The following is a 22,901-nucleotide window of genomic DNA, read 5'->3' on the forward strand; positions in this document are numbered from 1 at the left end:
CAGATATTTATCCACAATATACCTGAAAATGGGGGTTATACTGTGATGATGGGGAGGTCATTTAGCCCGTTATTGTTGCGTTGCACTCCCGAGTTAAATTATTTACGAACCCGAGGTAATGTCTTTATTACACCTTCACTCCTTTACACACTTTAGACCCTTTCCACCCCTTCGACCCCTCTAGTCCCTTTACACCCCATACACCCCTTTGACCCTTTACACCCATTAGACCCTTTACACCCCCCTTAGATCCCTTTGACCCTTCACACTCCTTTGACCCTTCACACCCCCTTAGAAAAAATTGACCCTTTACATCCCCTTAGAAACCATTGACCCTTTACACCCCTTAGAACATCTTTAGACCCCTTTTAACCCTTTATACCCATGAGACCTCTTTTAACCCTTTACACCCCTTAGACCCCGTTTAACCCTTTACACCCCTTAGACCTCTTTAGACCCTTTACACCCCTTAGACCCCGTTTAACCCTTTACACCCCTTAGACCTCTTTAGACCCTTTACACCCCTTAGATGCTTTAAACCCCTTAGACATATTTAGACCCTTTCCACCCCTTAGACCCTTCACACCCCTTAGACCCCTTTGACTTATTTACACCCCTAAGTCCCCTTTGGCCATTTACACCCCATTTAGACCATTTACACCGCTTAGACCCCTTAACCCCCTTACACCTCTTTGACCATTTACATCCCTTAGACCGTTCGATCATTTACACCCGTTTAGACCCCTAACACTCCTTGGACCGTTTTCACCCCTTAGACCCCTGTAGACCCCTTTGACCATTTACACCCCTTAGACCTACCCCTTCGACCATTTACACCCCTTTAGACCCCTAACACCCCTAAGATCCTTTACACTGCTTAGATCCCTTTAGAGTTTAGACCCTTTACATCCCTTAGTCCCCTTTCACCATTTACACATCGTTAGACCCCTTACACTCCTTAGACCCTTGACACACATTAGATGCCTTCTTTTTTTTTTTTGTATACAAGATCGAGGCTCGTGAAAGAGCAAACATTTATCACACAAAAAGTCAAACCGACACATAAAACACAAAAATAAGGGAAGCGGTAGACAATTTGGGGAGAGAGGGGGAAGGACACAAACAGAACATTTGAGAACAGGGACATCGGGAGAAATGTGGGAGGGGGAGGGCTTGGGGGGAGGTGGGAGAGGGATAAAACACATGAACACTGCAAGGACTTCCAGGAAAGAAGTTGGAATTTCAAAAAAAAAAACGTGTATCTGGGGTGAATTAGTGGGGGTAGAAAAGATCAAGGTTTTGGATGGGGGAAGATAAGAGATGGTGGTGAACAGCTGTTTTAAAGACCTGGAGGGAGGAGTGGGATTGAAGAGAGTGGGGGAGTTTGTTCCAGAGGCGGGAGAAAAGGGGAATGAAAGAGTGAAGGTGAGCAGAGAGCCTAGATTTTGGCAGTTTCACCAGAAGAGGGTTGCTGGCAGATCTTGTGTGTCCTGTAGGAATATTTGGGGGACAGCGCACAGATAGAGCAGGGGGAGCAAGGCTGGAGAGGAGTCAGTAGAAGACAAAGACCACCAACCTGCCTGCGGTGAGTGAGAGAGAAAGGCCCTCAGAGATAGCTTCATCGCGGGAGATTCCAATGATTCTGAAAGCTTTGGTTTCTACAGGGTGAAGCCGAGCGAGGTGTGAGGCAGGAGCACCGGCCCAGAGGGGAGAGGAGTGTTCCATTGAGCTGTGGATGAAAGCCTTGTATGTGGTGAGGAGCTCAGGTGTGCCTAGGAAGGACTTCGCACGACGGAGGATGCCCAGTCGGCGACTGGCTTTGGAGGCCAGCTTGGAAATGTGGTTTTCCCAAGAAAGATCATGGCAGATAGTGAGGCCCAAAACCTTGAGCGACAGAACTTCTTGGAGAGGATTGTTGAGAAAGTAGATGGGAGGGTTTTCCAGTCGGTCTTTTCGGAGTGACATAGTAAGAGTGTGAGATTTGTCAGGATTGAAAGACATGTTCCACTGGTTTGACCAGTCTGTGATTTTGTCCAGGTCTGCAGAGAGTGAGGAGGCTGCAGACTGTCGATCTGAGGGATGAGGAATGGAGCGTCAGATAGTGGAGTCATCAGCAAAGAGATAGACAGGATTTTCCAGGGAGTCGGAGAGATCATTGATGAAGACCAGAAATAGCACAGGACCCAGAACACTATATTGGAGAACTCCAGCCAGAACAGGTAGGGGAGATGAGAGAAATCCATTCAGGGCCACACGTTGCCTACGACCAGAGATGAAGTCCGCAAGCCATGCGTGGAGATTTCCATGGATACCAAAGGAGGAGAGTCTGGTGAGTAGAACTGGGTGCCAGACCGTATCGAAGGCACGTGATATGTCAAGTGAGACAGCTCTGATTTCCTGTTTGGCATTGAGGACCTCCATCCATTGTTGAGACAGCAGAAGCAACATGTCCAGAGTAGAATGACCTGGTCTGAATCCAAATTGATGATCAAAGATCAAGCCATTGGAGAAGAGGAAGGATTTGATATCCGAAGCAATGATGGATTCCATGACTTTGCTGATAATTGGAAGCAGGCTGATTGGTCTGTAGTTGCAAGGGTCTCTTTATACCCATGAGACCTCTTTTAACCCTTCACACCCCTTAGACCCCGTTTAACCCTTTACACCCCTTAGACCTCTTTAGACCCTTTACACCCCTGAGATGCTTTAAACCCCTTAGACATATTTAAACCCTTTCCACCCCTTAGACCCTTCACACCCCTTAGACCCCTTTGACTTATTTCCACCCCTAAGGCCCCTTTGGCCGTTTACACCCCAGAAGGGGAGAAGGGAACATGTCTTTCAATCCTGACAAATCTCACACTCTTACTATGTCTCTCCGAAAAGATCGACTGGACAACCCTCCCATCTACTTTCTCAACAATCCTCTCCAAGAAGTTCTGTCGCTCAAGCTTTTGGGTCTCACTATCTGCCATGATCTTTCTTGGGAAAACCACATTTCCAAGCTGGCCTCCAAAGCCAGTCACCGACTGGGCATCCTCCATCGTGCGAAGTCCTTCCTAGGCACACCTGAGCTCCTCACCACATACAAGGCTTTCATCCGCAGCTCAATGGAATACTGTTCTCCCTTATGGGCCGGTGCTCCTGCCTCACACCTAGCTCGGCTTCACGCTGTTGAAAGCAAAGCTTTCAGAATCATTGGCATCTCCCGCGATGAAGCTATCTCTGAGGGCCTTTCACTCACTCACCGCAGGCAGGTAGGTGGTCTTTCTGTCTTCTATCGACTCCTCTCCGGCCTTGCTCCCCCAGCTCTCTCTGTGCTCTGTCCCCGAAATATTCCTACAGGTCGCACAAGATCTGCCAGCAACCCTCTGATGGTTAAACTGCCGAAATCTCGGCTCTCTGCTCACCTTCATTCCTCTTTTCTCCCGCCTCTGGAACAAACTCCCTCACTCTCTTCAATCCCACCCCTCCCTCCAGGTCTTTAAAACGTCTGTTCACCACCATCTCTTATCTTCCCCAATCCAAAACCTTGATCTTTTCTACCCCCGCTAATTTCATCCCAAATCCACTTTTTTGAGGTGACTTTTGTCTTCTTTCCTGGAAGTCCTTGGTGTCCTTACGTTTTATACCTATCCTGCCTCCCCCCAGGCCCTCAGCCTCCCACACATCTCCCGATGTCCCTGCCCTCAAATGTTGTTTGTGCGTTTCCTCCCCTTCTCTCCCCATCTTGTCGACCGCTCCCATTTTTATATACTTTGTTTACTTGTTTGTTTGATTTGTTTGTTTGATAAATGTTAGCTCTTTCATGAGCCTCGACTCTGTATACAAAAAAAAAAAAAAGCTGTTTTTGCACATTTTTTGTGTAAAGCGGTAATGTTTGCTGATTTCCAAAATGCTGGCAGATGACCTTGAGCAAAAGAGAGGGTGAAAAGAACAAAGAGAGGGTGAGATAGAGCGGCAGAGCAGGATTTTAGGACCCGTGGGCTGATGCCGTCTGGTCCAGTTGCAGAATCAGAGTCAAGGTTTGACAAAAACTTCTCCACCTTGTCAGGAGAGAAGGACACAAAGTCCAGGAGCAGTTGGGTTCGACTGGGAAAGGTGGGAACAGAGAGAGATGGGTTTGGGACTAAGGATTTTGAGGCAAACACAGAGTTGAGGCATTCGGCTTTGTCACGTGCGGTGTCAACTGTGTAGCCATTTGAGGTAAGGGAGGGGATGGAGGGGGAACAAACACCAGAAACGGATTTGACCAGAAGCCACCAGGATTTGGAGGAAGGAGACAGGTTTGAGAGTTCAATCTTGAGTGTGGAGAGACAGTGCTTCCTGGCACTCCTGAGGGTAGACACACACTTGTTCCGAGCTTGGTGGAAGGAACTGAGATTGCCTTCAGTTGGATTTGCCTTCCAAGAGGCAAAGGCAAGTTGTTTCAGGGCAACTGCTTCACCACAAGATTCAGTGTACCATGGATGGGAGGAGGTGACAAGAGAGAGCAGTAAGACAACTGCTCTAAGTAAGACAACTTACTTAGTAAGACAACAACTAAGTAAGACAACAACTCAGTAAGACAACTTCAGTAAGACAACTGAAGACGAGATGGGATAAATCTGTGCATGAGAGAGAGCAGTTTTCTTTGGAAGAATTCCCAGGAAGAATTGATGTCAGAGGCAGTAGAGATGGGAGACCAGTCCAGTTGATTGATGGCTGCTTGCAGACCGTGCCAGTCAGCCTGAGTGAAATGCCAGACTCGTCGGCACTGAGGAGGCTCTCTGGGAATGGCCAGAGAGATGTCCACTTTAACAAGCACATGATCAGAAGAACTGATTGGAGCAGAAGAAGAGCAGCAGACATTTGCAGGGAAGTTTGTCATAACCAAGTCCAGAAGAGAAGATACTCCATTGACTGCGATCCGGGTCGGGAAATTGACAGATTGTGTCAGTCCCAATGAGTCGCATAAGTCCTTTGCTGAGGTGCCATGGCTGGTGAGAGAGGATGCGAGAGAGGACACCCAGCCAGCTGGCATGATGACAGTTGAAGTCGCCACATATGAGGAAGAGAGAGTTTGGATGAGTTTGTAGAAGTTGGTCCATGTTGTCCGACAGCGAAATGTAAATAGAGTCATCACTGTTTGGAGGACGGTACAGAACGCATATGAACAAAAGGTTGGAGCGGAGAGGAAGCCATAGCCAGAGGTACTCCTGGGGGTGGGGTGGAGAGAGGGCAGTGCAAGGTGAGTGAGGAAGAGAGTTTTTGACAAAGATAGCAACCCCACCACCAGGACGAGGCTCAGGTCTATCATACCGGAGGAGGGATTAACCAGGAAGAGATATTAAGGAATCAGAGACATCTTGAAGGAGGAAAGTTTCTGTTAAGCAGATCAAGTCTGGATTGTCAGAAACAACCTGAATGGAGAGATCAATCAGGTTTGAGCGAAGGCCCCGGATGTTTGAGGTCCATAACGTTAATGAGGAGAGAGGGGGAGCATCGGGTGCAGGTGAGGGGAGGGGAGAGGTAGTGTCAGATGAAGGATGAGAGGGGGAGGTAGGGAGAGCAGTTGATAGTGTGTCAGAGATTACAGAAGAGTTACAAGAAAGGGAAGGATGAGGAGGACGAAAGGTTTGATGGTGATTGGATGAGGCACAGTGAGGGGTTGTTTGAGGGGGGGCAGAGGAAAGTAGAAGGTTGGGGGAGGTGGAGGTATGAGATAGAAGGGAGACGAAGTGGGGAGGAGGCAGCTTTGAGAAGGAGGTGGGAGGAGGGAGAATTTGGGAGGGATGGTTGGTGGGGAGATTTGAAGGGGAGGAGTTGGGGGGAGTTTAGTAGGGGAGGGGCAAGGGGGGAGTTTAGGAGGGGAGGGGCAAGGGGGGAGATTTGGAGGGGAGGGGCAAGGGGGGAGATTTGGAGGGGAGGGGCAAGGGGGTGTTTAAAAGTGGATGATTAATGAAAGATGAACATTTATAACAAATTGGGTTTTTTGTGATTTTCAAGTTAGCGATCCGTTTAAGGAAGATGGAGGTGGGGTGGAATGAATGAGAATTTAGAGCATGTCGTGAGAAAGAATTATAAGAGATTGAATATTTTTTTGAAATGGAATGAGTTGGAGAGGAAATTGAAAGGAGCCTTTTAAATAGGAAGAAAAACAGCGTGTTGTAATAAACCACTGAATAAAACGCTGCAGGGGAAAGTTTAACCATATTTAAACAGAACCGTGAAGAACAGTCTTATATTCACAAAGATACCAACGGGGAGAAGGCCTTGAGGGACAACCGCGAGTCACGTGAACAGGGGAAAAGGTGGAAGGCAATGGGATAATGGGGGCGGGGCGAACAGCACACGTGGACAGAGGTGCACAATGGGACAAAAGCACACGAGGAGAAAGGTAAATAAAAGTTTTGTTTTTGTTTTTGTTTTTTTGTTGTTTTTTTTTCAGGGGGTGGGGGTTACAACGTTAGACAAAGATTAGATGTTCGGGGAAGGTTGGAGGAGAAGGGAAAATCTAAAAACGTAGCAAAAACAGCAGAGGAAGGAACAAACTTCTACGGGGAAAGCCTGAGGCAAGGCCGCAACACGGACGGCAAACAGAAACGATTAATTTATGAGAGATAAACACCGAGAAAGATAAACACTTTTGACCCTTTACACCCCTTTAAACCCCTTAGATCTTTTACACCCCTTAGACCTTTACACCCTTAGACCCTTTCATACCCATTTCATCCCTTTGAGACATATACACCTTTTGACACTTTTTTTTTTTTTTTGTATACTGAATCGAGGCTCGTGAAAGAGCTAACATTTACTTCACAAACAAATCAACCAGACAAACAAAACACACAAAAAGCGGGAGCAGAAAACAAGATGGGGAGAGAAGGTGAAGCACACAAACACAACATTTGAGAGCAGGGAGATGTGTGGAAGGGAGAAGGCTTGGGGGGAGGAGGCATGGGAAGGGGGGGGGGGTGGAGGGAGAAGTATAAAACACAAGGACACCAATGACTTCCAGGACAGAAGTTGGTATTTCAAAAAAGTGGAATTGGGGTGAAATTAGCGGGGGTAGAAAAGATCAAGGTTTTGGATGGGGGAAGATAAGAGATGGTGGTGAACAGCTGTTTTAAAGACCTGGAGGGTGGAGTGGGATTGAAGAGAGTGAGGAAGTTTGTTCCAGAGGCGGGAGAAAAGAGGAATGAAGGAGTGAAGGTGAGCAGAGAGTCTTGATTTTGGCAGTTTGACCATAAGAGGGTTGCAGGCAGATCTTGTGCGACCTGAAGGAATATTTGCGGGACAGAGCCCAGAGAGAGCTGGGGGGGCAAGGCCAGAGAGGAGTCGGTAGAAGATGGAAAGACCACCAACCTGCCTGCGGTGAGTGAGTGAGAGGCCCTTGGAGTTAGCTTCATCGCGAGAGATTCCAATGATTCTGAATGCTTTGGTTTCAACAGCGTGAAGACGAGCTAGGTGTGAGGCAGGAGCACCAGCCCAGAGGGGAGAGCAGTATTCCATTGAGCTGCGGATGAAAGCCTTGTATGTGGTGAGGAGCTCAGGTGTGCCAAGGAAGGACTTCGCACGACGGAGGATGCCCAGTCGGCGACTGGCTTTGGAGGCCAGATTTGAAATGTGGTTTTCCCAGGAAAGATCATGGCAGATAGAGAGACCCAAAAGCTTGAGTGACAGAACTTCTTGGAGAGGATTATTCAGAAAGTGGATGGGAGGGTTGTCCAGTCGGTCTTTTCGGAGAGACATCGTAAGAGTGTGAGATTTGTCAGGATTGAAAGACATGTTCCACTTGTTTGCCCAGTCTGTGATTTTGTCCAGGTCTGCAGAGAGTGAGGAGGCAGCAGACTGCTGATCTGAGGGATGAAGAATGGAGCGACAGAGAGTAGAGTCATCAGCAAAGAGATACAGAGGATTTTCAAGTGAGTCAGAGAGATCATTGATGAAGACCAGAAAAAGCACAGGGCCTAGAACACTGCCTTGTGGAACTCCAGCCTGAACAGGAAGAGGAGATGAGAGAAACCCATTCAGGGCCACACGTTGACTACGACTAGAGTACGCTTCCGGGTTCGGTTGCGAGAGTACGCTGGCGTTGCATATTCGCCGCTTCTCCGACTGGATGGATGTACAGGGTCTGCTTCTACTTTTCTGACCTGACATCTCACACCTGTCCTGCCTTTTCACACCCGCACGTGCCGCGTGTTCTCCGGCTGGATAACGGAATCTGCTTTTGATGGTACGGAATACGGAATCGAAAGGCCCGCTCCCGTTGTTTGTGGCCGTGGCCTTGTTTGCCGGTGGCCTTGTGGTCTTGGTGGCCTTGTGGCCTTGTTTGCCGCTGTGGTCTTGATTAGCGGCTGCAGTCGTTTGCCGCTGCGTTTGCCGCTGCGTTTGCCGCTGCGTTTGCCGCTTTGCCTCCTCGACCTTGGCCTCGTACTCGTCCCTTCGCTCCTGCCTGGCATGGCTCTGAAGTACTCCGCCGCAAGGCTTCTTCTGCTCAATACCCGCTCCACCCCATCATGCATCTCTGCCATCAAATCAAATGGACTCCTCCGACGACCCAGGTACATTCACCGTGGCTCCGGTCGCAAGTTTGTTTATTTGCAATCAGGTCACTCCATCCCCGTCCTCTGGTCGGCTCAGCGCACTCTCACTCTTCGTCCCAGCGCACCTGGTCACAGCAACCCACACGATCGCACCTCCTGCCTACGAACCCTGGCTAAATCACCTGAATTCATCCCTGCTGTTCAAAACAACATCAAGCTCACCCTGTTCAACACCCGGTCCCTCAACAATAAATGCCTCATCCTGAACGAATACATCCTGGATAACAAACTGGACTTTCTCTGTCTCACTGAAACCTGGCAACAACCTCTGGACTACTACACACTCAACCTCACCACACCCAATGGATATTCCTACGTCAATAAACCACGCTCGGAGGGCCGAGGTGGTGGAATTGCCGTTATCCACCGTCAAGACATCAAGACCAACCTCATCTCCATCTCATCTGCTCCATCATTTGAACGCCTGGCTTTAAAACTCTCTGGTCACACGCAGTCAGTCATGGCTGTCGTCTACCGCCCTCCCAAACCACACCCATCATTCCTGTCTGACTTCTCCTACTTTCTGACCCAGCTATGTTCCCTCTCCCCCTCAATCCTCCTCCTTGGTGATTTCAATATCCACATGGACTCCACTGACTCCACAATAACCACTGACTTCACTGATTTACTCACCTGCTTTAACCTCACTCAACATGTCGACTTTCCTACCCATATCCGTGGTCACATTTTGGACCTTGTCTGCTCCACTGGATTAAATTTGCACCATCTCTATGGCTCCGACCTCACCCTCTCTGACCACTTAGCCATCACTCTGACCATCAACATCCCCGCCCCAACACCAAGGCATTATCGCACAATCAACTTCCGTAAGCTAAACGCTCTTTCACCTACCTCATTCTCATCCACCCTCTCTGAAAAAATGTCCACTTCTCCCTTCATTGACCTCCACACCCCTTCCGACCTCACTGACTACTACAACCACACTCTCTCCTCCTGCCTTGACCAGCTTGCGCCTGTAAAAACCAAAACCGTTTCTTTCACCCATTCTGCTCCCTGGTTTACCCCTGAACTCCACCTGATGAAAACTCGTGCTCGCCAACTTGAAAGACTCCGCAATAAAACGGGTCTCACAGTTCACTCCCAAGCCTACAAGGACCACATACAACACTACAAAGATGCCCTCTCCCGCGCCCGCTCTGCCTACTACTCTCAAATTATCCACTCTGGCTCCGGAAACCCAAAAGCACTCTTCTCGACAATAAACAAACTCCTCCGCCCCCTGAACACCACCACCCAGTCATTCACAGTAGACAACTGCATCTCCTTCCTCTCTTTCTTCCAACGCAAAATTGACAACATCTACAACAGCTTGACCACCGCCGCACCCGCTCCCCCTCCAACCACCTGCCCCCCCTTGTCCTGCCATCCCCTGTCTCGGTTCTCCCCAATCTCTCCTACTGACCTCTCTGAACTCCTCATAGGAATGAAAACTGCCACCTGCACTCTTGACCCCATCCCCTCCAGCTTTGTCAAAGCCTCCCTCCCTGCTCTCTCTCCACTTATCATTGCAACAATAAACTCCTCCCTGTCTACAGGCATCGTCCCACCTTCCCTCAAAATTGCTGCTGTTACCCCCATTCTAAAAAAACCTGGTCTAAACCCTGACACCCTAAACAACTTCAGACCCATCTCCAACCTACCCTTTCTGTCAAAAGTTTTGGAACGCGCTGTAGCCACTCAACTCAAACATCATCTCTCTGCCAATAACCTGTATGAAACATTCCAATCCGGATTCCGCTCCAACCACAGTACTGAAACTGCTCTCCTCAAAATCACCAACGACCTTCTCCTCTCCTCTGACGCTGGCAACCTCAACATTCTCGTCCTCCTCGACCTCAGCGCTGCCTTTGACACCATCGATCACACTATCCTCCTCACCCGACTTGAATCCACCTTTAACGTCACCGGCACTGCCCTCTCTTGGATTAAATCATACCTCTCTGACAGATGCCAGTTCATCTCCATCAATAACTGCAAATCCCCCACTGCTCCCCTCCCCCAAGGTGTCCCCCAAGGTTCAGTTCTTGGCCCCCTCCTCTTCATCCTTTACCTGTCCCCGCTCGGTCACTTAATCCGCCGTCATGGTCTCCAATTCCACTGCTTCGCCGATGACATCCAGCTTTTCATCTCCACCAAGTCCGTCTCCACCGACACCCACTCTATCCTGACAAACTGCATCACTGAAATAAAATCCTGGCTTCAAATCAACTTCCTCAAGCTTAACTGTGATAAATCTGAAATAATCATCATTGGCCCAAAAACGCTCACAAAATCCACCCATAACTTTGCCCTCAACATCGACGGTATCCCAGTATCCACCTCCCCTCACATCCGGAATCTTGGCGTCATCTTTGACCAAACCCTTTCCTTCGACAAATACACTAAACAGATCACAAAGTCAGCCTTCTTTCACCTGAAAAACATTGCCCGTCTCCGCTCATCCCTCTCCTCCACGGCTGCAGAAACCCTCATCCACGCCTTCATCACCTCCCGTCTGGACTACTGCAATAGCCTCCTCTATGGTTCACCCTCAAAAATCACCAATAAACTCCAATACATTCAGAACTCCGCTGCCCGTCTACTCACTCATTCCCGGACCCGTGACCACATCACCCCCGTCCTTTACAAGCTTCACTGGCTCCCCATCCCCCAGAGAATCCAGTACAAAATCCTCCTCTTGACATACAAAGCCCTCCATAACCTGGCCCCATCCTACCTGGCTGACCTCCTCTCCAGACACACTCCCACCCGCAACCTCCGCTCTGCTGGTACCAACCTCCTGACCCCCTCCATCCGGACCAAATTCAGATCCTGGGGGGACAGGGCCTTCTCCATCGCTGCTCCCACCCTCTGGAACTCACTACCTCACACCATCAGAGACTCCTCCTCACTCACCACATTCAAAACATCACTAAAGACCCACCTGTTCAACGCTGCATTCAACATTCAACCCACAGCATTTAACCCCTGACTATCTCTTCTCCTTCTCCCTCCTTTTGCTTTAAATATTTCCCTATTGATTCTTGTCTTTTTGCAATTGTTGTTTTCATGTATTGTTATGCATTATGTTTTCCACTCTGTCAAAGCGCCTTTGGGCTTCTGGAAAAGCGCTATACAAAATAAATGAATTATTATTATTATTATTATAGAGAGGAAGTCTGCCAGCCATGCGTGGAGATTTCCATGGATACCAAAAGAGGAGAGTTTGGTGAGCAGAGCGGGGTGCCAGACCGTATCGAAGGCACGTGATATGTCAAGGGAGACTGCTCTAATTTCCTGTTTGGCATTGAGGACCTCCATCCATTGTTGAGAAAGCAGAAGCAGCATGTCCAGAGTAGAGTGTCCAGGTCTGAAACCAAATTGATGATCAGAGATCAAGCCATTGGAGAAGAGGAAAGATTTCATATCTGAAACAATGATGGATTCCATGACTTTGCTGATAATTGGGAGAAGGCTGATTGGTGTGTAGTTGCTGGGATCTGTTTTTGCACCTTTTTTCTGCAAAGCGGTGATGTTGGCAGATTTCCAAGCAGATGGAAGATGACCTTGAGCAAAAGAGAGGGTGAAGAGAACAGAGAGAGGGAGTGAAAGAGCGGAAGAACAGGATTTTAGGACCCGTGGGCTGATGCCGTCAGGTCCAGTTGCAGAATCCGAGTCGAGGGTTGACAGAAACTTTTCCACCTTGTCAGGAGGAAAGGACACAGAGTCCAGGAGCAGCTGGGTACGACTGGGTACGGTGGGTACAGAGAGGGATGGGTTTGGGACACAAGATTTAGAGGCAAACACAGAGTTGAGGCATTCAGCTCTTTCACGTGCGACCAATTTCACTTTTCAGACCTATTGAGTTTTTAAGACACTTTGGCCAATTTAAGACCATTTGGACACTTTTGACTCCTTTTGCTCTTTCATACTTAGCCAACTTTAGACCCCATTTGGCCCTTTTAAGATCATTGATTCTTCAAACACTTTAAACCCCTTTATGACCCTAAAAAAAAACTTTAGATATATGGATCATCGAATGGAAAACCAGAATGAAATTCTGTAGGAAATTGCTGAAAGCAAAGCTATGGGGAGTATAGAGAGAGGGGGGGGGGGGGGGCGGAGGTCGGAGCTGAAAAAAACAATGTGGAGAGGGATCGGTGCCTGGAGGTGGTCGGTTGGTATGGAAAGAACTTTTGTGATCTTCCATCAGGCTGTTGGCCCAAAACATGCCTAAATCCGTTTTCCAGCTGAGCTTTCATAATATCACCTTCACTCCCGAGCAGTACTTCGGAGGTACAAGAAGTGTGGATTAGGAATCTTCGCTGATACAATGGAACAAGGTTGTCGAAACCCCTTTATGACCCTAAAAAAGAAACTTTAGATCTATGGATCATCGAATGATCTATGGATCATCGAATGGAAAACCAGAATGATTAACGAGCTTGTATTTTTGAGCTGATTTTATGGTAAAGTTATCTAAAAGATGGGTGTCAGATGTTTGGACAGGTGCGCAATTTCAATGCTTGCCATAGGCGCTATTTTCCATAGATTCGCCCCTGGGGGGGGGGGGGGGGAGTCGGTCACACACAGGCGGGGGGGGGGGGGGAGTGGGTCACACACTGAGGGAGTGGGTCACACACGGGGGGAGTGGGTCACACACGGGGGGAGTGGGTCACACACGGGGGAGAGTGGGGGTCGCTTTACTCCTCCCGCCTCATTCCTCTCCAACTCTTCCTCACTCCTCTCCCCCTCCCCCAGTCTCCTCTCCCCCTCCCCCAATCTCCTATACCCCTCCCTCAGTCTCCTATACCCCTCCCCCAGTCTCCTATACCCCTCCCCCAGTCTCCTATACCCCTCCCCCAGTCTCCTATACCCCTCCCCCAGTCTTCTCTCCCCCTCCCCCAGTCTTCTCTCCCCCTCCCCCAGTCTTCTCTCCCCCTCCCCCAGTCTCCTCTCCCCCACCCCCCATCTCCTCTCCCCCTCCCCCAGTCTCATCTTCCCCTCCCTCAGTCTCCTCTCCACCCCTCACTCCGGCAGTTGTTCCAATCGAGCAGGTACGGAAAATATTAGAGGTAATTGAACTTTTCTCTTGGAACAATGCAGTGTAAAATCCGCTCCCTTGTCCTGTTCATTAATTTGTGAAATGTTTCGCAGAACAGTACACGCATGGTGACGTCATTGGACTTGCACCACAATGATGATCTTCAACAATATTATCCGATACTTCATTCTGATTCATTACAGCTGCTATTGTATATGTTTGCTGAGCACACATTACCTTCCAATGTCTTTGTTGCTCAGCATCCCGTGTTAACATACATTGGGGGTCTCGTTCTGTTCCCTCATTATTAGTCCCCTACCGGTGTACACCGACCGGAGGGGACTATAGGTTTGCACGCCGTCCCTCCGTCTGTCAGTCCGTCAGTCAGTCAGTCAGTCAGTCTGTCCGTCCGTCCGTCCGTCCGTCCGTCAGTCCGTCAGTCCGTCAGTCCGTCAGTCCGTCAGTCCGTCAGTCCGTCAGTCCGTCAGTCCGTCAGTCCATCACGCAAAGAACAGCTTTCCGGACTTTTTTTCTAAACGCTTAATGCTAATGATTTCAAACTTGGCACACGGTTTCCTCATGATAAGTTACAGATCACGTTCGAACTTCACGACGTTTCGATCATTTTTGACAAAGTTATGGCACTTTGAACTTTGGGAATTCTGATAATTCTGATGATCCTTAACTCAGTGCCATTTTAAGTTTTAATTTCCTTTAAAAAAGATTTTCTCTGCAATAATAGGTCCCATTGAGATAAAATTTTCACCGTAGGGGGGACTCAGTCTGTAGAATATTCTAATCGCAATTATGACGTCTCCGGTCACGTGGTTCGGCCGCCATATTGTTTTTCATGAAGACACGAAAACCCCTTTTTCTCTGCAACGGCTGAACAGATTGAGGCCAAACTTTGCAGGCAGAATCGCATACCCATGCGAACAAAAAAGTCAGCGAGCATGACGTCATGCGTCACATGGTTTCAGAGTTATGACGTTTTTAAGCGCGAACCTTTAAAACCGAGCCGCTCCCTCATTTTCTATCCAATCGAGGGGAAACTTCACAGATCTGTTCAGCAAGGCAGTCTACTAAAATGTATTTTTGGAATTTGTGATAGGGCACGTGGTTTGGCAGATATCGTTAATGAAACGAAAATATTTTTTTTTTAATGGATATCTCTTGTTTATTCTAGAGTTCTCCTCAGGCCGCACCGCGCGCCCTCAGCCTCGTCTCGCGAACGTCAAAAGCGCGACACTGCACACGTTTTCGGGAGGGGCAAAGCCAAGTCGATCAACATATATATATATATATATATATATATATATATATATATATATATATATATATATATATATATATATATATATATATATATATATATATATATATATATATATATATATATACAGTGGAACCTTGACTTACGAGTTTAATTCGTTCCGTGACCGAGCTCGTAACTCAAATTGCTCGTATCTCAAATCAAATTTCCCCATTGAAATGCATTGAAATGCTATTAATCCGTTCCAGCCCGCCAAAAACCACACCAATTTTTTTTTAAATATACAGTATATATAAAAATATCTCGCGCTTTATATTTCACCTGTATGCAGCATACAAGTTGGCAGGATGGCCTGGACTGGAGGTACGCACACTTGACTCTAAAGTCTAAACTGTCCAGCCTGGGTTTGAATCCCGACCCAGCTATAACCTGTCATGGGTGAATCACAGGCAGGGTGATTCATCAATGTGTGTACCGCTAAACTGGGCGCCCCGTTTGCGTCCCATTAGTTGTTGGATGTTAAGGATCTCACCGTGTTTTCCACAAAGAGAAGGCGAGCTATCGCCGGCACTCTGAACAAGTTGTGGCCTGGCATGGCATGAACATGAAAACATGAACATGAACATGAAATGTTCGACATGAACATGAAATTTTCCGAAATAACCAAAATGCGAAAACAAAAATGCAGCGCTATACGACAGAGATACGTACTGTACTTGAACGGCAAGATAACCACGTGACCAGAACCTACCTGGCGGCGTAAACTCGAAATAACCAAAATGCGAAAACTAAAATGCAGCGCTATACGACAGAGATACGTACTGTACTTGAACGGCAAGATAACCACGTGACCAGAACCTACCTGGCGGCGTAAACTCGAAATAACCAAAATGCGAAAACTAAAATGCAGCGCTATACGACAGAGATACGTACTGTACTTGAACGGCAAGATAACCACGTGACCAGAACCTACCTGGCGGCGTAAACTCGAAATAACCAAAATGCGAAAAAAAAAATGCAGCGCTGTACGACAGAGATACGTACTGTACGTGCACGGCAAGATAACCACGTGACCAGAACCCACCTGGCGGCGTGAACTCGAAATAACCAAAATGCGAAAAAAAAAATGCAGCGCTATACGACAGAGATACGTACTGTACGTGCACGGCAAGATAACCACGTGACCAGAACAACCCACCTGGCGGCGTGAACTCGAAATAACCAAAATGCGAAAAAAAAAATGCAGCGCTATACGACAGAGATACGTACTTGAACGGCAAGATAACCACGTGACCGGGTGGCGAAAGCTCGTAACTCGGATCTCGGCTCGCATCTCAAAGCAATAAACTGCCGGAGCGACGGCTCGTATCTCGAAAAACTCGTAAGTTGGGGCACTCGTAAGTCAAGGTTCCACTGTATATATATATATATATATATATATATATATATATATATATATATATATATATATATATATACAGTGGAACCTTGACTTACGAGTTTAATTCGTTCTGTGACCGAGCTCGTAACTCAATTTGCTCGTTTCTCAAATTAAATTTCCCCATTAAAATGCATTGAAATGCTATTAATCCGTTCCAGCCCCCCAAAAACCACACCAATTTTTTTTTAAATATACAGTATATATAAAAATATCTCGCGCTTTATATTTCACCTGTATGCAGCATACAAGTTGGCAGGATGGCCTGGACTGGAGGTACGCACACTTGCCTCTAAACTGTCCAGCCTGGGTTTGAATCCCGACCCAGCTATAACCTGTCATGAGTGAATCACAGGCAGGGTGATTCATCAATGTGTGTACCGCTAAACTGGGCGCCCCGTTTGCGTCCCATTAGTTGTTGGATGTTAAGGATCTCACCGTGTTTTCCACAAAGAGAAGGCGAGCTATCGCCGGCACTCTGAACAAGTTGTGGCCTGGCATGCTCTTCTCCTCTGCCGTTATATACGTCCTCCTCGGCATCTTTTTCCAGAAGAGCCCTGTCTCATCACAGTTGAAGATTTGCTGGGGGATGTATCGTTCGGCTTCTATCAGTTCAGCAAAAGTTATAATAAAATCTTCAGCTGCCTTCACATCCGAGCTTGCTGCCTCACCATGCCTGACGACGGAGTGAATGCCGGTCCTCTTCTTAAAATTATCAAACCATCCCCGACTGGCTTTGAATGACTCTTCCGATGCCTCGTCCGTTGAGGTTCCCGCCGCCTGCTGCACCAAATCCCCGTAAATGTCTCGGGCCTTCTCACACATGATGTTCTCGGTCACGGTATCTCCTGCGAGCTGCTTCTCCGTCAACCACACAAACAACAACTTCTCCATCTCTTCATGGATAGAGGTCCGGAGCTTTGAAATAATCGTAACGCCCTTGGCTGGCGTTATAGCCTTTATCGACTCCTTCTGCTTCAAAATCGTACATATCGTAGAAGTACTACGATCGTACTGCCTCACCAAGTCGACAACACGCACACCTCGCTCATGTTTTTCGACGATTGCGTGTTTTATATCCAAGCACATAATCCTCTTCTTCTTCTCAGTACTGCCCTTGGCACTCAATTTCTTAGGACCCATGGTTAAAACTAAGAAATTTTCCAAAATAACCAAAATGCGAAAACAAAGCAGCAGCGATATACGGCAGAGATGCTTGCACGGCAAGATAACCACGTGACCGGAACCCACTTGGTGGCGGGTGGCGTAAGCTCGTAACTCAGATCTCGGCTCGCATCTCAAAGCAATAAACCGCCCGAGCGACGGCTCGTATCTCGGAAAACTCGTAAGTTGGTGCACTCGTAAGTCAAGGTTTCACTGTATATATATTGTTGCGGACGCGGTTAAAGATGTTATTTTACCGAGCGGTTGGTATTACCGCGACCGAACAGTTATTCCCCGACTAATACCCGATTTGCCCCAAACTTTGGCCGGATCGCGCCACCGCTATTCAATGAGGGAAAAGACTAAAACGACGAATGCAAAGAGGAAGACGAAGGCAAAGAAAGGTTTGGAAATACTACTAAATTTATTTACTATTTACACACATAAGCAAAAAGAAAGCAGTCACGTTTATTTACAAGCACATAAGACGCAGGTGACACAGTGAAAATACTAGCTTACCTACAGTCTTAATTAACCCAGGACAGAACAAACAAAAGACAGACTCACGTGGGGAATGACAGGAATGGCAGGAGGTGGATGGCTGGAGGGGGAGGAAGGCACGGAGCTGGCTGGAGCTTGATCCCGCACGGAACGTCGGGCTGGACCTCGACGGCCACTGATCCTGTGGTGTGCGCGGGGTAACGGGTCGTTTGGTGGAGCCAACGTGGAGCTTGGTGGAGCCTTGGTGGAGGTGAATGCTTGGTGGAGCCAACGCGGAGCTTGGTGGAGGTGAACACTTGGTGGAGCCAACGCGGCTCTTGGTGGGGGGTTGGTGTGATGGGTTCTCTCTCTTTCTCTCACCAGCTTCAGGACTCTTTCTCTCTCTTTCTTAGTCCCACCCAGTCCAACAACTTCCTCTCTTGCTTAGTCCAACTCAAGGCCTTTCTGTCTTCTGATCTCCTCCCTCCTCGACTCTCTCCGGGGGCCTCTGCCTCGGGTTATATAAGCCCCACCCTTGACCCTTTTGCGAACCTCCCCAAAACGTTCTCTCTCCGCCCTCTAAAGCCAACCCCTCGTTCTGGGTTGGTCGGCAAGGGCTGGTTCACTCCTCCCCTCTATGACGAGGTGGGGACCCGCCTTTCTTCCCCAACCCTGCCTCGTGGTCAATGGCGGATGAAGGGAAAACCGCCCAAAATGCAGTTGGCAATTGGAAGGGAGGTAATTGGCAATGGCACTCGAGGCCTGGCAAAGACGAAAGGGGAAATGGAAGTTTTGGGAGTGGGAATGAAGGGAATCTATCTCTTTCACTGGTGCAATGGAGTATTTCTATTAATGGGAGACACAGCCTTACCCTAAAACACAGAATAAGATATAACTATCGAACAGGGGTATTCTATGATTGGCTGACGTGTATGCTTGTGGACTAATTATGGGACGCCCTTTTGACCTTTACACAGCTCCGGAGGCAGGAGGCGCAGAATAACAATAATAATAATAATAATAAAGCACACAATCAAAAAAAAATACAGTCCTCATATCCGCAACACTGCACCCTCCTCCTCTTAGGCACGTCCCGGGCCTACAACTTTTATTTAGTGTGACACGTAGGTGTAGTTCCCTCTACTTTTAACCTGACCCTGAGTGCGACAGTTTTTAAAACATAAATAAATGTGTCCCGCTGCTCCATTGCACCCTGCCTAACAGACTTACGCCCACAGTTAACCGAATTGCGGAATGGTCTTCAAACTACACACTGACGGTGGGGAGCATTATTTACAAAGACTCTGCTTTTATTTACAAGACTAACCCAGGACCTGTAATTGTTCTTTCTGGGGGGGAGACAGTCTGCTCTGCATCAATGCACCATTAAAGCACCCAAAAACGCACCAATACACACCCAAGCACCAATCGGTGCAGTCACCATTGTTCAAGAAAATAAAACCAACAACCCCTAACCCTGCAGGTGATCTCTTGCTCTTCGGCTCCCTCTGCTGGCTATTATTATGTCTTCCAGTTGTTGTCATTCTCTCTCATTTTCTGACTGGCGGCCTATTTGCAATAAAGTGTGCCCAACGTGTCCATTTTATTTTCTTTATTTATGGCCCACAGGGCCGACTACGTGTGGTTCACCTGTGGGGCATCGGTGCCCTGTGGCCAAGGTCCGCCAGCAAGATTTCGGGCCCTCATGGCCGGTTCCAGCAGAGGGGCCATGCCCCAACCCATGGGGTCCATACGTGGTGCTCGGCCACAGGCATGTGGTCCATAATGTGGTGCATCGATGCAGACAGCTGGTTCTGGGAATTTCGGGCGCACAATGGCCGACCCACGCATGCTCCCCTCGGCGCCCAATGGCGCACAGGTCATGTGGGAGACAAAAGAGACAAATGAGCGAGGGGTAAGGTCACAAGGGTACACATCAATAAGGCAATGCAAGGCGGAATGCGTACGGAGAGCGAAGTGAGAAAGCTCGTCCCTACCGTACGTCACCCCCCTGTCACCTACACTACCCTTGCCCTTACCCCATATGTACAAAATCTACACATTACCAATCCGTCGCTACCGTCACGTCTTCCCATATTTACCCTATACCAAATTCGTCTCCACAATCCCTCTATCCAAAATTTGCCATCACCCAATTCGTCATCAATCCTCATAAGGAGGAAGAGATGGAACATCAAAGCACAATGTCACACCCACGTCATGATGCGTCTCACAATCCAAACACTTGCATCATAAAAAATAATCAAAACATGGCATGGTGTGGAGTACCTGTCACCTCAGGTGAGTGGATGCAGATGGTGCGAGGAGATCCTTCATCCTAACTATCCTCTAAATGATTTTAACACACTTTACACTACCCGGGGTCTCTCCCTGCCAATCCATTGGCCACTTACACTATGGGTTCTAAAAACCAATTCCCATTGACCAAACTGTGGTGCTTCTCAATTTGGGGTCTCACTCCCCCGATTCATCTCCCGGTGCCCTTGCACAATTTCTGGGCTGTGACGTGTAGCTCTCCCAGCAGGTCTACCCACCTGCACACCTCCACCACTGCAGTTGCCACCCGAGCTTACCTAGCTCCTCACCCTAACCTAACTAACTGGGGAAGGCCCCTCCTGGCTCTGTCACCCCACTCGGTGCCCTCTGGCACTGGGCTACCCGGGTCCGCCCTCCGGATCCTCGGGCCCCATCCACAACAACTACTACTGGCTCCCAGAGCCCACCTGCGGCCTCACTTGGCCGACATCCTCACAGTGGTGGAGTGCTCAAACCAACTACACACACTAACAGGCTACACGCCCAGCCATTTCCACAACACGAATGCACCCATCCAAATACCATTCTTCCACCCGCACCACAGATGCCAATATCCAACCACAATTTACCTATACCCTCTACCTAACACTTACACTACCCGCCCCGGGTATTCGTGATGGGGGTCCACTCTTCCCCCATTCACACCTTCGCACCATCCACTCCACTCCATTGTTTCCACCATACTCACTCCACGACCATCCATTCCAAGACTCCATATACTCCACACTCCATGTATTCCACACAACCATTCTCCATACCTGTTGTTGCACACCTGTGCACTCACACCTGGTGCCACCTGCACCCTCCTCCTCTTCCTGGACCATTTGGTCAACACAACACGCAATCACCACTACTCCCTCATACACTGCTCCATACACCTGTTCAGTTGCACACCTGTGCAATCACACCTGTTCAATCCTCAAACACACGGCATCATCTGAACTACCTGTTACCCTGCTAACTTAGTGCTCCCCGTCTTCCCTTTAAACTAAGCACATACCACGTCATTATCATCCACTCTAATCTACCTGCGTCCCCACTACAGGTGTCATTGTCACTACCTAATCTTAACGTTACCTAATGTCAATCTCTAGGGCCCTACACATTATCCAAACCCACCCGGGCTAGTTTTCATTGCCATACACCCCATAACTAGTGCTCCTTTGCCCCCCTTGTGAGGGATGACAGAGTTGCCATCCCACCACATCGGGGACGTCCCACTATCAATTTTGCTTACCAAATTCCAACCAATCAAAAATTTCCAATCACTCTACCAATCCTATTCACTTTTCTAAATTTCGTATCAAATCACTATCACTATCACTATCACCATCATCACAGTCCGCTATATCCTAGCCTCGGTGCGTCATGACATCATTAAACTCGGCTTCGTAAAGCCGAGCAATGAATTCGGGTGGTTTGGTTGCCTGCAGGTTGAATCCGTCCGGCTTTCGGTTCAAGGGAGGTGGTTTGGTCGGGCTGAGATTCCACGCACCATCTCGGCGCGGCACCTTGCGGTCCCGGGCCTGATGGCTCAATCTCCCTCGGTCGGAACCCCGTCCCCACGAGGGGGCACCGTTCCGCTTCCTCCCACTCGCCCTTGAACCGGACCGGTCGCCTGGCCCGACAAGGCCCGGACTCGACCGTGCCGGGCGGGGCCAAGCCCGAATCGGCAACGATGCTTCGAAGAGAAGCGACGCCGCATCGATCCGCGCCGGGCCCTGCATCCAACAAAGCACACCGCGCCCCGAGTGCTCGCATCGGCTATTCGTCGCCCTAACCGCTAACCCGGTTACCGTCGATGCTTCACCGGCATGCTCACACGCATACGCTACCCCTTTCACACTCCCAAAACCCGGCGTTCCAACGCCGTCCGTACATTCCACCAACGTACTCCCTGTTACACACCACACCTCTCGCGCACACTCGCTGTTCGCACACTCCCTTAACACACCTCGCGCACCGTCTTGCGCACTCTCCCTTGGTACGTACTCCGTACCACTCACCATGGGCGTGCACTCTTGCATCCACCCACTAACGCGCTCACATGGGCTCTCCCACACTCGCGCTACCACCAACTCAGGTGTGCTTCCTCGCACACCCTCAACCATTCCAAGCGTGCATTCTCGCACCCGCTCCACCACCAACTCACTCTCCGGGTCACTCTCACCCTCGCACGTACACTCCGCACACCCCGACGTGCATTCTCGCTCGCACTCGGTTTCACTCCCACACTTTATAACACACCCACTCGCCGACGCACACTTTGTCCTCACACGCGTGCCATTTCCACTCACACGGGACCCTTTACCAACGCCCGGATGCCTCCTCGATCCCAAGCGCGCGAAAATTCTTTTGTCGCCAAACATCCTCTTACAAAATCTCCCCGCACAATACACAGCACGTCTCACCTTCGGGGTTCTTCTTCCTCCCTGCACCAAAACCTGCAAACTCTTTATTTGGTTAGTGTGTACATCATCATGATTTGAGCAGGGACTTTGCACATTTTCCATTTCTCCCTGCAATTCCCGGGCTACCTCCGTCATCTCTTCAATTTTAATTCCCAGCACTGCT

General features: G+C 48.9%; 1 protein-coding gene across 1 annotated transcript in view; it reads right to left on the minus strand.

Moving 5' to 3' along the window:
• Positions 1 to 19,670, minus strand: part of LOC137416859 (phosphofurin acidic cluster sorting protein 2) — a 984,123-nt gene extending 964,453 nt beyond the window's left edge. Inside the window, exon 1 of the mRNA XM_078778889.1 lies at positions 19,641 to 19,670. Within this exon, the coding sequence (XP_078635015.1) occupies positions 19,641 to 19,651 (11 nt within the window). The 5' untranslated portion in view covers positions 19,652 to 19,670. The remainder of the gene's footprint in view (positions 1 to 19,640) is intronic.
• Positions 19,671 to 22,901: the final 3,231 nt, after the last annotated feature.

The sequence above is a fragment of the Myxine glutinosa genome, chromosome 5 (assembly GCF_964187855.1).
Source record: "Myxine glutinosa chromosome 5, kmMyxGlut1.1, whole genome shotgun sequence".
NCBI classification, from domain to species: Eukaryota; Metazoa; Chordata; class Myxini; order Myxiniformes; family Myxinidae; genus Myxine; species Myxine glutinosa.